The sequence below is a fragment of the Trachypithecus francoisi genome, unplaced genomic scaffold (genome assembly GCF_009764315.1).
Source record: "Trachypithecus francoisi isolate TF-2019V2 unplaced genomic scaffold, Tfra_2.0 Lachesis_group20, whole genome shotgun sequence".
NCBI lineage: Eukaryota > Metazoa > Chordata > Mammalia > Primates > Cercopithecidae > Trachypithecus > Trachypithecus francoisi.
In genome coordinates, this window is record NW_022681466.1 from 67,069,872 (window position 1) to 67,085,475 (window position 15,604).

Consider the following 15,604-nt stretch of genomic DNA (forward strand, 5'->3'; position numbering starts at 1 on the left):
GGAGAATCCTACATTAACTAACTTTCTAAATAAGATGTCTCTGCTGTTATCAAAATATCGTACGAACTATAACACTATAACTGCATATTGTTACCCATCTTTCAATATCTATTACCCATATTCATTCTATGACAAGTATTGTCCTGAGGATACCATTATCAGTCAGACAAACTGCCCTCTCCTCATGGCATATGCATTTGCCACGAGACTTTTAAGATCCATAAGAAAAGGAACATTTCTCTTTTTGCCACGCCGCAGGCTCTATCATAGTCTCTGGGGCTGTTTTGGCCAAGATCTCTTTCTGGAACATAAGAAAGGAACATTTCTACTTTGCTACAATAACCCTAACACAATGCCCATCACCAATAGGCATAAGCAATAAATACTTGTTTAAAGAATTAACATATTAAAGAAAAAGGTCTGATTATCAAGGAAGTCTTATTCATCCTGACTATAATCAAGCTACATCAATGCTATGATTCTTATCAGGCAACATCATAATGAGGCTTCTAGAGAAAGCTCATTCTACATAAAATGCAGTTACCAGAAGAGAGGTAACAGCCCCAACTCTACTCCTGCATTCTAGTATTGTCTCTGCTACAGTGCAATTGACTTCTACCTCTTCAGTCCTTAAGTTTCCTGATCTGCAAACTGAGGGAAGATAACTACTCTCCGGGATTCCTTTCAGTATATGACTTTTTATCTTCCTCTAGGATTCCTTTCAGTTAGATGACTTTTTATCTACTTTCTTTTTTTTTTTTTTTTTTTTTTTTTTTTTTTGAGGCGGAGTCTCGCTCTGTCGCCCGGACTGGAGTGCAGTGGCCAGATCTCAGCTCACTGCAAGCTCCGCCTCCCGGGTTCACGCCATTCTCCTGCCTCAGCCTCCCGAGTAGCTGGGACTACAGGCGCCCGCCACTTTGCCCGGCTAGTTTTTGTATTTTTAGTAGAGATGGGGTTTCACCGTGTTAGCCAGGATGGTCTCGATCTCCTGACCTCGTGATCCGCCCGTCTCGGCCTCCCAAAGTGCTGGGATTACAGGCTTGAGCCACCGCGCCCGGCCCGACTTTTTATCTACTTTCTACAGGTTACATACATCTAGAAAACATCAGGTACCACTGAAGGTCATTAACAACTGGAATCTGAAAGATAATCAAAAGAATGTTAAGTAAGCTGGGTGTGGTGGCTCACGCCTATAATCCCAACATTTTGGGAGGCTGAGGCAGGAGGATTACATGGGCCCAGGCATTTAAGACCAGCCTAGGCAGTGTAGACAGAACTTGTCTCTACTTTAAAGATAATTCGGCCGGGCACAGTGGCTTACACCTGTAATCCCAGCACTTGGGGAGGCCGAGGCAGGCAGATCACAAGGTCAGGAGTTCGAGACCAGCCTGACCAGCATGGTGAAACCCCATCTCTATTAAAAATACAAAAAAAATTAGCCGGGCATAGTGACGTGTGCCTGGAGTCCCAGCTACCTGGGAGGCTGAGGCAAGAGAATCACTTGAGCCCAGGAGACGGAGGCTGCAGTGAGCCGAGATCATGCCACTGCACTCCAGCCTGGGCGACAGAGACAGACTCCATCTCAAAAATGATAATAATAATTCAAGAAAGTTAGGAAGATGCAAGTCATGTGATAACAGAAACAAACATGTAGGAAGGACATAAATAAAACATTAAAACTAGTCAAAACTAGGAGATGGTAAGTTCCTTCTCCCCAGAAGGAAGAGAACTCAGACTATCAGTTGGAATGGATTCAGTTATCTGATAAGAAAACTTTCTATAATTTTACTAACAGCTTCCTCTGTAATCCAACAGCACCACTGTACCTGCTTTCCAACTGGGCACCTCCTCAAGTCTACATTCCCAAGGCCCATTCCTCCACTAGGTCATAAAACTCTTAAAGAAACTACATGTTACTCATTTCTGTATTTCTCCCCCTCACATTCCCTGGCACAACTGGACCACACAAAATTAAACAATATTTATTAAATACTTCTATAAAGACAATATTCAAATTAATGACTATACAAGAAGAGAACATCAAACTTCAGTGGATAAAAACCTAGCGTATGATACACGGAGATATTTTAGAAATCAGAGCCCTTAAGATTCAAAAGCAATTCTCTCCCCAGAAAGCCAGGTAAGACATGAAAATTAAAGGCCATTAACCCAATTCCAGGCTACTGTGTGTTGGGATATCAGAGTGACAAAGACTGTGGGTATGTGCAGGGCCTGTGTTTTTCAGATTAAGTATCTCTGCTAGTTCAAAGGTTGGGAGATTTACCAAGTTATAATTTACAAACAAAAACATGAATTATTGAACAAACATTAAGAAAACTAGTTATCTATTCAGGAAAAAAATAAAGGGTGCTCTGCCTCAGCCCTGGAAGCTACGACTGTTCCTTATGTCTACTAGTCCTGTATTCTTCAGGGCTTCTTTTGTCTTAGCAGGTGATCTCCAGTTTAGTTAATAATTCTTTACATTAAACTTCCCTAATTTAAAAACAAATTCCAAATGGATTAGACTACAAAACATAAAAGACAACTACAAGTGTTGAAAATAAGGTTTTTTTCTCTTTAAACATGAGAGTTGGGGGGGTCTTCCTCAGCAAAATAAGAAACCCAGAAACCATAAATCTAAAAAAAGAGGTCAGATCTACCTAAAAATTAAAGCTTTCTGCATAACAAAAAAATTTTTTTAATGAGATAAATGACAAACTGTGAGACCAAACTTTCCAATACATACCAAAGGGCTAATATAATTTACAAAGAGCTCCTCCAAATTACTGAGAAAAGGACAACCCAATGGAAAAATGGGAAACAGATATAAACAGACAAGTCACAAAAGAAATAGATGTGAAACAGCAACTCAAAGTAGAAAAGAAAGAAGAGAGAGGAAGAGGAAGAGGAAGAGGAGAAGAAGAGGAAGAGGAAGGAGGAGGAGGAGGAGAAGGAGAAGGAGGAGAAGAAGAAGAAGAAACGGGGGGAGGAAGGAAGGACGGGCAGGCAAACAAAAAAGAAAAAAAAGGAAAGAAGGAAAAAAAATGAATGGAAGGAAGGAGCAAGCCAACCAGCCAATAAACAAAGAGGCCATAATTAATATAATTCCTATCCAAGAAGTGCAAATTAAAAAGCCACACTTCAACCAGGCACAGTTGCTCACTCCTATAATCCCAGCACTTTGGGAGGCCAAGGAAGGTGGATAAATTGAGAACAGGAGATAGAGACCACCAGTCTGGCCAACAGGGTGAAACCCTGTCTCTACTAAATATACAAAAAAATGAGCTAGGTGTAGTGTTGCACGCCTGTAATCCCCACTACTTGAAGGGCTAAGGCACGAGAATCGCCTGAACCTGGGAGGCAGAGGTTAGAATGAGCAGAGATCACACTACTGCACTCCAGCCTGGGCAATAGAGCAAGACTCAGTCTCAAAAAAACAAAGAAAAGAAATAAAATAGGCCAGGTGCAGTGGCTCACGCCTGTAATCCCAGCACTTTGGGAGGCCAAGGTGGATGCATCACCTGAGGTCAGGAGTTAGAGACCAGCCTGACCAACATGGCAAAACCTCATCTCTACTAAAAATACAAAATTAGCGGCCGGGCGCGGTGGCTCAAGCCTGTAATCCCAGCACTTTGGGAGGCCGAGACGGGTGGATCACGAGGTCAGAAGATCGAGACCATCATGGCTAACACAGTGAAACCCCGTCTCTACTTAAAAAAAAAAATACAAAAAAACTAGCCGGGCGAAGTGGCGGGCACCTGTAGTCCCAGCTACTCGGGAGGCTGAGGCAGGAGAATGGCGTAAACCCGGGAGGCAGAGCTTGCAGTGAGCTGAGATCCGGCCACTGCACTCCAGCCTGGGCAGCAGAGCGAGACTCCGTCTCAAAAAAAAAAAAAAAAAAAATACAAAATTAGCCTAGCACGGTGGTGCATGCCTGTAATCCCAGCTACTTGGGAGGCTGAGGCAGGAGAATCGCTTGAACCTGGGAGGTGGAGGTTGCAGTGAGCCGAGATCACCATGTCTAACTTTTGTATTTTTAATAGAGATTGGGTTTCACCATATTGGCCAGGCTGGTCTGGAACTCCTGACCTCAGGTGATCCACCTGCCTCAGCCTCTCAAAGTGCTGGGATTACAGGCGTAAGCCACCACACTTGTAATCCCAGCACTTTGGCCCAGTGCGATTTTTTTTAAACCTAAGTGAGATCACATCATTCCTCTGTTCAAAGCTTTTCAATGGTTCCCCATAGTGAAAACCAATCCTTGCAATACTTCCAGGGCCCAACAAGATCTGCCCCCACCTCACGACCTCTCTGACCTCATATCCTACTCCACTCTTCTCCTAGGCCCTGTAACATCATTCCGGCCACACTGACCTCCATGCCATTCCTCAAACATGCCAGACATGCTTCCACCCTCAAGGCATATGCAAAAACTGATCCCTGCCTAGAACACCCTTCCACCAGATATCCTCAAGGCTAACTCCTCTATCTACTTCAAGTCTTTGCACAAATGTCATCTTCTCAATCAAGCTGCCTGACCAGCCTATTTAAAACCAGCCCCACCCCCTTCCCTTTATCCTGCTGTTTTCTTTTTTCCACTGCACTTATCATCTAACAACCCATATCATTTTTTACGTTTGTTGTTTAATATCCGTTTCTCCCACACTAGGGCAGGGTTATTTATTATCTGTATTGCCCACTGATGTATTCCAAATGCCTAGAATTGTAACTGAGAAACAGTATACATTCATATTAGTTGAATAAATAGTTTTGTACATGTCTATAGAATTATCTAATTAGTGGCTGAATGATTCACTACCTAGGAACAGGGACTGGGTCTGGTTTTGTTCATCATTGCATTTCCTAGATCCTAGCATAGGATTTGGCATAGAATAGACACACAAATACTTGTTAACTGAACAATACAACTCTTTTTTTTTTTTTTTGAGACAGAGTCTCGCTCTGTCCCCCAGGCTGGAGTGCAGTGGCACGATCTCGGCTCACCGCAACCTCCACTTCCGGGTTCAAGCGATTCTTCTGCCTCAGCCTCCCGAGTAGCTGGGACTACAGGTGCACACCACCACACGCAGCTAACTTTTGTGTTTTTAGTAGAGACTGGGTTTCACTATATTGGCCAGGTTGGTCTTGAACTCCTGACCTTGTGATCCATCCGTCTCGGCCTCCCAAAGTGCTGGGATGACAGGCATGAGCCACCGCACCCAGCTGAACAACATCACTTTTTTTAATCAAAAGACACAAATTTAAAACAAATGACATCATCTAGAGCTTGCAAGATTACAGGGGAAATCCACCTGCCATATATTGTTGGCAAGTACGTAAATCGATGCCTTTGAGAGTAAGCTAGCTACAGGTATAAAATTTAAACCACTCAGAACTCATGCCCTTTATTTAATTCACTAGTCTTACAGAAGTACAAGAGAACCTAAAAAATATGCACAAGGATATCCATTACAACACTGCTTATAAAATAATTAAAAATTGAAAACAATCTACTTGCCCCACAATAGGGAAACAGGCAATAAATCACGCATGGTACATGCATATGATGAGACAGTCTTTAACAAGAATGAGGAAGGCCTACAACACTGACCTGGAAAGCAGTCCATGATCTAGTACATAAGCCAGATGGCATGGATTTGAAGCCTGCTCCCCCACTCAGCAGCTGTATAACACCAGGCACATTTCTTTACCTTCTCCATGCTTCAGTTTCCTCATCAAGAAAATAGAAGCAGTAATATTTCAATAGTACTCACTTCAATGCTACGAAGATTTCCTAAGATAATGCCTATAGTGTTTACAGAACATTACATGGCCATATAACCATGTATGAGTATATTCTAGCTAACATTTATTAAGTGAGATAGGGAAGTTGCAGATTTATGTATGTAAAGCATGTCCTTCAGGGGTAAAAGGTAGCATGTCTGTGTAACTAACAGGAAACAATCAGGAATCCAGCCTGGTCAACACGGCAAGAATAAAAACTAATGAAGTGGGTTGGGTGCAGTTGCTTATGCCTATAATCCCAACACTGAGAAACCAAGATGGGAGAATCGCTTGAGCCCAGGGATTCAAGATCAGACTGGGTGGGCAACACAGTGAGACCCTCTCTACAAAAGAAAAAGAAAAAAGTGAAGTAAAATCAGAGCAAATGTTTCAAAGATATAGTTGAACTTAGATTAAAATAAACATTAAAATTAGAAATGTTTCACATTTTTGAATTTTCAGGGGAAAACAGATCAACTGAAATTTAACTATTAAAATTACCTATATTCCAAATAAGTAAACTAACAGGCAGTATCAAAAACCCAAAACTTTTTTAATTTACAAAATAATTTAAATGAATAAAATGATTACATTTCATCCCTTCAATTTACACACAAATCGATTTTCCTAATCTACCATGAAAAACACAGTATCAGACAATATCGATTTTTTTTTAAAGTCATCAAAGACAATCGCTTCTGAAATGGGATAAAACGAGATACAGTCAAAGACTAAGCAGTTAGTTATCTTTCACCACCAGTTTCACACAAAAGAATTCTGGCGATTTTTTTTTTTTTAATCAGCAGGACTAGGAAATTCAAATGTGCCTAAAGCTAAAGTGGTCTATATGAGTTCAGCTAAAGACACAAATTAAATCCCCAAAAGCCAGACTCAGGGACTCACACCTATAATCCTAGCACTTTGGGAGGCGTAGAAAGGTGGATCCCTTGACTTCAAGGGTTTGAGACCAGCCTGGGCAACGTGGCAAAACGCCGTATCTACAAAAATACAAAAATTAGCTGGGCATGGTGGCATGCACCTGTAGTCACAGCTACTTGGGAGGCTGAGGTGGCAGGATTGCTTTAACCCCAGGAGGCAGAGGCTGCAGTGAGCCAAGATGGCACCACTGCACTCCAGCCTGGCTAACCGAGTGAGATACTGTCTCAAAAAATAAAATAAAATAAAATCCCCAAGATGAACTTCTAAGACACTGACACAAGGCACTCAAATGTACCAAATTCTCTCTCTCCTACTGTAAAAAGTAGCCATGGCTACCTACATTTAAAATAAAAATCATCCTAGAGTCACAAGATTTGAAAAATAGGAAATACATCTGAACTAAAATAGCAAGAATACAAGATTTCCTAAAGCTAATTTTCCCTAGTCTCTTTCAAGTGCTTAGTCACTTCTGCCTATTTACAAGGAAGACCATTTCATATCTTGAAAGAGGCAGGGAATTTTGATTCCAGACTGTCATGTCACCTGAGCTGCCCTAAACGTTTGTTTCCATGCAACTCAAGAGAAGGCAGCAGCCAGCTACGCATACCTATCACTCCTGATCAGAACCACAAGCTCTCTCTGTATCCTGCCTCTCTGCGCAGTAAGAAAGCGGGATTGTGGAAAAACAAAGTTTTCTTGCCTGACACCAAATGCAAAAGGTGATCATTGAAATGCAGCCTGAAAACATGCCAGTTTCCTCTCTCTGACAGCCCACCAAAAATACTTTCCTTCCCTTACGTTCCCTTACTGGAACAGAACCAGCAAGCAGGTTCTTGTAAAAGTCCAGGTGCTCATTGGACATCTCCCCTTAGGCAACTACCACCACCCAAAACTACAGGCTAACAGGCTCTGGAGCACATTTCCCAGAGAGCAGCCAGAACCTTAATATCTGATATGGTTTCCAGTTCCCCAAAGGCAAGAATAAAGAGTAAGGGTTTCAAGAAAGGTTATTTTGAGACAACCCCAAGCAAAGGCAAGTTTTAAAGTACTTACTCCGTACCAAGTCCCTTTTCCCAACATTCTACTCTACTCACACTTAAAGATGCTAAGCATACACGTTGATTATAGAAACACACCAGAAAGAACTTTCACAACTAGATACAGTAGGATCTTGGAAAAGACCAAGTACACTACTCCCAAACATCAATTCTAGGTGGTAAAACCTGGAACCATGTAGTCAATCTGTGAGGCACAGCTCAGTCCAGTTTCCCAGAAGATCATGAAGGGCTCTGACAATCAACTTTCATTATTTAGGATGGGGCTCTTTTTTCCCTTCCAAGAATATAAACGCCATAAATGACACATTTCTTCCACTTCATTTTTTTTTTCGTTCCACAAGCAAGTATCTTCAAGCAGTGCGAGTAGGCCTCAGCATTCTCAAACACTATTCTCATTACTCCTAATATCTCCATAACAATTCTATTATTTTATATACACGTTCGTGTTGCTATTTTTATAGATAAAATATAAAGGCATGAATTAACCTCTTGATTAATTCGTGTGTGAGAATACTCAGGTTCAACGAGGCTAACAAATGAGCCCAGAGCTTGCTGGTTAACAATCCAGGTCCTTTAGACACCCAGGCCCCAACACTTATCATTAAGCCACAGTGCCATTCAGGGACTGCTACTAAATCCAGTTACTGTACACAACTACTTCCAGGTCACATAACTGGGTGCAAAGAGCTCTATAGCAAGGATTGGGGCCGCCGGGAGGGCACGCTACCTAACATTTTTTTTTCTTTAACGAATATAGCACATGTTCCCGATTTCCATCCTCCCCCACGGGCAGAACCCACGTGCCGATTCCCCGCTACCCAGAACCGCTCCCTCCCCACACTCCCCCACGCTACCCAGCAGCCTCCCCACGCCCTTCCCTCTGTCCTCCCGCAAACGCTGCACGGGCGCCTCCCGCCCCCTCCCCAGCGACTGCCGCCGAAGCGCCCGCGGCGCCCTCGCGCGCCCCCGCCTCCGCCCGGCGGGGTCACCCCTGGGGCCTGCGCGCACCCTTCCCGCCGCTTGCCCTCCCCAAAGTCCTCCCGCGAAGCCGACGCCGGGCAGGCCGCGCCCGCCGCGCCTGCCATGGTGGGCGCCTCACCGTCAGGCTGGGAAGCCGGGCCCGGCTGCGCCATGACCAGGCGGCCGGCCTCGGGAAGCGGGGATGGGCGGGGAAGCGGCGTCCCAGGCTCCCGCGGGCTCAGCTGGCGGAGGAGGCGTCGACCGAGCCGCCGCCGCCGCCGCCCAGGGAGGAACCGCTAAGGCTGGAGCCGCCGGCGCCGCCACAGCCGCCGGCAGAGACGGACCCGACCGCCGACCTCCGCCTCCTCATCCTGACAGCGGGAAATAAGCAGTGCGCAGGCGCGGGGGGATGGGGCGGCACGTGACGTTGGCCCGAGGGGAGGGGCGGGGCCTCGGGAGCGCGGAGGGAGCGCGGCAGGAGGGGAGGGTCCGGGCGGAGCTGGGCGCCCCAGCGCCAGAGGGAGGCCGAAGGCGGAGCGGAGCTGGAGAAGAGGGACCGCAGTAAAGACCGGGCCTCTCGAACGGGCGGGTCCCGGTTGCCCACCACAGCACAGTGGAAAAAAAAAGAAAAAGAATAAGAAGAGAGGACAGGGCCGGGCGCGGTGGCTCAAGCCTGTAATCCCAGCACTTTGGGAGGCCGAGACGGGCGGATCACGAGGTCAGGAGATCGAGACCATCCTGGCTAACTCGGTGAAACCCCGTCTCTACTAAAAATACAAAAAACTAGCCGGGCGAGGTGGCGGGAGCCTGTAGTCCCAGCTACTCGGGAGGCTGAGGCAGGAGAATGGCGTGAACCCAGGAGGCGGAGCTTGCAGTGAGCTGAGATCCGGCCACTGCACTCCAGCCTGGGCAACACAGCGAGACTCCGTCTCAAAAAAAAAAAAAAAAAGAAAGGAGGACAGATGGCGGAGTGCAGTTCCAGCCTCTACCTCTTCTAGCTGTGCAATCTTGGGAGAGTCACTTCACCTCTTGGAAATTTTATCAATATAATGGCTAAGAAAAGTTTAAACGAGGTAATAAAGTATGAAGAACTGTTTCCGACAGTACTGGGCCTGGACCCCAGGTCCTCTGATGCAGAGGCCAGTGTACTATCCGTTAAGAAAATACGTTTGGCTTTTCAGTGGTGATAGATGCTGGAGATACAGCCAGGTACAGACCCTGCACTCATGGCAGGAAAGGAGAAATCATATACAGAAAGTGTGGCCCTTTATACCTGGGCAAGAGAACCTGCCCTCGGCCCCATACTTCAGGAACTCCCCCTCTAATCACCACTCCCCATCTGAATTCGACACCTGGAGCATGCCCCATGCCAAGGAGGTAGTTTAAAAAGTGCTTTTTGTTTTTTGGGTTTTTTTAGGTAGAGTCTCACTCTGACACCCAGACTGGAGTGCAATGGTGTGATCTCAGCTCACTGCAACCTCGCCTCCTGGGTTCAAGCGATTCTCCTGCCTCACCCTCCCGAGTAGCTGGGACTATAGGTGCGTTCCACCACACCCGGCTAATTTTTGTATTTTTAGTAGAGATGGGGTATGCTGTTGGTCAGGCTGGTCTCGAACTCCTGACCTCGTGATCCACCTGCTTCAGCCTTCCAAAGTGCTGGGATTACAGGCGTGAGCCACCGCACCCGGCCTAAAAAGCTATTTTGAAATCAAAGAGGAGCATCAGGAATTACATACATTTTCATATTTTTAAGGAAATCCTAAGGCCCAGCAATCCCACCCTAGGGTGAGGGAGTCTACAGGGTTTGGCACTTCAGGACCAAGTTCTGAATACCTGTGGCCCCATAATTCCCTTTCCAGATAGCTGAAGCTGTGGCCTCTTTCCCAGATCCATTCTCTCTAGGGCAGAGTCTAGGCATCCCTAAAAGAATCTAAAGTGGCCGGGTGCGATGGCTCACGCGTGTAATCCCAGCACTTTGGAAGGCTGAGGCGGGTGGATCACGAGGTCAGGAGATCTAGACCATCCTGGCTAACACGGTGAAACCTCGTCTCTACTAAAAAATACAAAAAATTAGCCAGGCGTGGTGGCGGGCACCTGTAGTCCCAGCTACTCCGGAGGCTGAGGCAGGAGAATGGCGTGAACCCGGGAGGCGGAGCTTGCAGTGAGCCAAGATCGCGCCACTGCACTCCAGCCTGGGCGACTGAGCAAGACTCCGTCTCAAAAACAAAACAAAACAAAAAAAGAATCTAAAGTGAAGCCATAAAAAAGAATGAGTTCATGTACTTTGCAGGGAATGGATGAAGCTGGAAACCATCATTCTCAGCAAACTAACACAAGAACAGAAAACCAAACACTGCATGTTCCACTCATAAGTGGGAATTGAACAATGAGAACACATGGACACAGGGAGGGGAACATCAGGCACCCGGGTCTGTTGGGGGTGGGGGCAAGGGGAGGGAGAGCATTAGGTCAAATACCTAATGCATGCGGGGCTTAAAACCTAGATGACGGGTTAATAGGTGCAGCAAACCACCATGGCACATGTATACCTATGTAACAAACCTGCACATTCTGCACATGTATCCAAGAACTTAAAGTATAATAAAAAAAATAATAATAATTCGGCCGGGCGCAGTGGCTCACACCTGTAATCCCAGCACTTTGGGAGACTGAGGCAGGTGGATCACGAGGCCAGGCGTTCAAGACCAGCCTGGCCAACATGGTGAAACCCCGTCTCTACTAAAAATACAAAAAATTAGCCGGGCGTGGTGGCAGGTGCCTGTAATCCCAGCTCCCTCGGGAGGCCGAAGCAGAGAATTGCTTGAACCCGGAACCCAGAAGGCGGAGGTTGCAGTGAGCCAAGATCACGCCACTGCAACTCCAGTGTGGGCAACAGATCCAGACTTAGTCTCAAATAATAATAATCAGAAAATCCACTAATTAGAATCAGTTTCTACTTTCTTTAATTAAATCATTTGTTTTAAATAAGATAGACTTCTATTAAAATGATTATCATCAAAAAAGGGGGGGCTAAAGGGCAGCTGTGTTTTATTTTAAGGGGGTGACACAACACTTGGGTGTTTAAGCTCCTGTGTCCACAGATCCCTCATGGTGCAGGACAGAGGTGAAAAAAGAAGTGAGCCAAGAGACAATAGTTGGGCCAGGTCCTGTGCTGCCTTCACCACCTCATTCATGTGCTTAACTCCCAGGAGTCCAGGAATTCTAAATTTAAACCTGGTCTTCCAGGTCTTAAAAGATGTAGATTTGTCCAAGTAGAAGAATAGACTATATTAAGATTAGCGGTTAATTGGAGTAGTTTGTAATTTTATTTTATTTTATTATTTATTTATTTTTTGGAGACGGAGTCTTAACTCTGTTGCCCAGGCTGGAGGGCAGTGGCACCATCTCAGCTCATTGCAACCTCCACCTCCAGGATTCAAGTGATTCTCCTGCCTCAGTCTCCTGAGTAGCTGGGATTACAGGCGTGTGTCACCACGCCCGGCTAACTTTTGTGATTTTAGTACAGACGGTTTCACCATGTTGGTCAGGCTGGTCTTGAACTCCTGACCTCAAATGATCTACCCACCTTGGCCTCCCAAAATGCTGGGATTACACGTGCGAGCCACCATGTCCGAGCTGGTTTGTCATTTTAAGTAATTAAGATATCTGTTTGTACTTTTGCCCCAGGTCCTGCCAACATTAGGGGAGAGCTGATATACAGACTCGGGTTTTTCCAGCAGTGAATGTCTCCCAAATGACTGGTGTGCATTTGAGAGAGCAAGCAGGGTCTCCCCAGCACCCTGCCCAACCCCCCATACATGATTTTCCTGGATTAGCAAATCCATGCTTACCAGGGAGACCTTTGGCCAGGATAGGGCAGCCCAGTGCATCCTCTGTATTGTTGTGATGACTAACACGAGGCATAAGCCATAAAGATAGCAGATGCGGCCAGGTGCTGTGACTCACGCCTGTAATCCCAGCACTATGGGGGGCCGAGGCAGGCAGATCATTTGAGATCAGGAATCCGAGACCAGCCTGACCAACATGATGAAACCTTGTCTCTACTAAAATACAAAAATTAGCCAGGCATGGTGTTGGGCACCTATAATCGGGGGGCGCGGCGGGGGGGTGCTGAAGCAGAATCGCTTAAACCCAGGAGGTCCAGAGGTTGCGGTGAGCCAAGATTGTGCCACTGCACTCCAGCCTGGGCAACAGAGTGAGACTCCCTCTCAAAAAATGAAAATAAATAAAAATAAAATAGAAGGGGCTCCTTCCAGTGAGAGAGTGGCAAATTTATTGCCATTGATAATGAGGCTTGAAGCCAGGCCCTCAAGATCAAGGTCCCTCAGAAATGATCAGGCATCTGATTTGGACACCTAGGGCTCTCCATGTGAAGGAAGTAGTTGAAAAAGCCATTTTGAAATCAGATAGGAGCATCAAGAATGCTGAACATTTTCATATTTTTAGGTAAACCCTAGAACCCAGCAATTCCACCCCTAGGAATATATTTTAAGAAAACAGGGCCGGGCGCGGTGGCTCAAGCCTGTAATCCCAGCACTTTGGGAGGCCGAGACGGGCGGATCACGAGGTCAGGAGATCGAGACCATCCTGGCTAACACGGTGAAACCCCGTCTCTACTAAAAATACAAAAACTAGCCGGGCGACGTGGCGGGCGCCTGTAGTCCCAGCTACTCGGGAGGCTGAGGCAGGAGAATGGCGTAAATCCGGGAGGCGGAGCTTGCAGTGAGCTGAGATCCGGCCGCTGCACTCCAGCCTGGGCGACAGAGCGAGACTCCGTCTCAAAAAAAAAAAAAAAAAAAGCCACATATTTAATGTAGATGAATCTCACAAACCTAATTTTGAGAGAAATAAGAAAATTATACAATACTTAGAACCTGATTCCACTTGCATAAAGTTCCGAAACAGACAAAACTAAACATTATGCGTACATAGTTGGTAAACGGTAAAGATGGGAAGAAAACCAGTATCGCAGAAATCATGACAGTAGTTCCTGGACGGGGAGGGACAGTTATGAGAAGCATAGACTTGGTGTAGTTTAGCTGAGAAAGATTTGGGTGTGGCTGGGCACAGTGGCTCACGCCTGTAATCCCGGCACTTTGGGAGGCCCAGGCAGGTGGATCACCTGAGGTCGGGAGTTCAAGACCAGCCTGACCAACATGGAGAAACCTCGTCTCTACTAAAAATACAAACTTAGCCAGGCATGGTGGCGTGCACCTGTAATCCCAGCTACTCGGGAGGCTAAGGCAAGAGAATCGCTTGAACCTGGAAGGCAGAGGTTGCAGTGAGCCAAGATTGCACCATTGCACTGCAGCCTGGGCAACAAGAGCAAAACTCCATCTCAAAAAAAAAAAAAAAAGAAAGAAAAAGAAAAAAAGATTTGGGTGTATTTTCCCATTACAAACTTAACATGAGCAAGTTCTGGCCTGGCGCAGTGGCTCATGCCTGTAATCCCAGCACTTTGGGAGGCTGAGTCAGGCGGATCACGAGGTCAGGCGATCAAGACCATCCTGGTTAACATGATGAAACCCTGTCTCTACCAAAAATACGGAAAATTAGCCGGGCGTGGTGGCGGGCGCCTGTAGTCCCAGCTACTTGGGAGGCTGAAGCAGGAGAATGGCATGAACCTGAGAGGCAGAGCTTGCAATGAGCAGAGATTGCACCACTGCACTCCAGCCTGGGCAACGGAGCAAGACTCCATCTCAAAAAAAAAAAAAAAAAGAGCAAGTTATATGGAACTGATAGAAAGCACTCACTACACTCTGTGTTTCATTAATAGAGTCACACAGTGTAGATTATAGGAACAGATGCATCTCCTGCACATTACTTTGATTGGGTCACGTCAGCAATGTTGGTTGTATTTGTTCTGTGCACCATTATTTGCAGGGACACTGACCAGCTGTGGTGGATGGAGACCCAAGGAATGAAGAATCCATCCAAAATATCAAAGTTACACTAGGGGTGAGAGGGCAGATGACTTGGGCCATGAAGATTGTCCTCAAATCCCTGGAGTACAGTGCATACAGATGGGCAGGGATTGCAGCAAAACAGGCTTCAGCTCTTCAACTAGATTTCTTCAACTAAATAACTTGCTCTCCCTCAGAGCTGATCAGAGAAAGAAGGAACTGCCTTTCAGGCAGAGAGCTTACACTGCAAGTGTACAAGCAGATCTGGCTAGCAAGTGGTCAGACATGCTAGAGAACAGACTGCTGCATTTTAACGTTGACTACATTTCCCATAAATATTATTTCCCCTAACTGACAACCCAAAAGGTGGGCAATAGGCACAGAGTAGGCCAGGTGTGGTGGCTCACGCCTCTAATCCCAGCACTTTGGGAGGTTGAGGCATGCGGATCACTTGAGATCAGGAGTTCTAGACCACCCTGGCCAACATGGCAAAACCTCATCTCTACTAAAAAATACAAAAATTAGCCAGGTGTGGTGGCACGTGCCTGTAATCCCAGCTACTCGGGAGGTTGAGGCAGGAGAATTGCTTGAACCTGGGAGATAGAGGTTGCAGTGAGCCAACATCTCACCATGATACTCCAGCCTGGGCAACAGAGCAAGACTCCGTGTCAAAAAATAAATTTTTTTTTTTTTAAAAAAGGGCACAGAGTAGATCAATCAAATTTTCCTCAATGAATTCCGTTTCAAGGATTCTGTCCTGTGGTTTCCAGTAAATACAAATGGCTATCAGACCAGGTGTACCCATTCAGGGTTCAGCTGATAGTACTCACTACTGTTGATAGTACTCACTACTGCTGATAGTAATCACTACTGTTGCTAGTACTCGCTACTGTGGGTTTTCCTCTCCCTCTGGGACCCAGATTCTCAAAAGCAGGAAGG

At 46.0% G+C, this 15,604-nt stretch overlaps 1 protein-coding gene across 3 annotated transcripts in view; it reads right to left on the bottom strand.

Annotated features, from left to right (window-relative positions):
• The window catches only part of RABEP1 (rabaptin, RAB GTPase binding effector protein 1), a 115,182-nt gene extending 106,044 nt beyond the window's left edge, over positions 1-9,138 (bottom strand). For 2 of the 3 annotated variants that reach the window (XM_033184912.1, XM_033184916.1), the window contains exon 1: positions 8,881-9,138. In XM_033184912.1, the coding sequence (XP_033040803.1) occupies positions 8,881-8,914 (34 nt within the window). In that variant the 5' untranslated portion in view covers positions 8,915-9,138. The remainder of the gene's footprint in view (positions 1-8,880) is intronic. The other variant, XM_033184913.1, reaches the window with a different exon arrangement.
• Between the last annotated feature and the right edge of the window lie 6,466 nt (positions 9,139-15,604).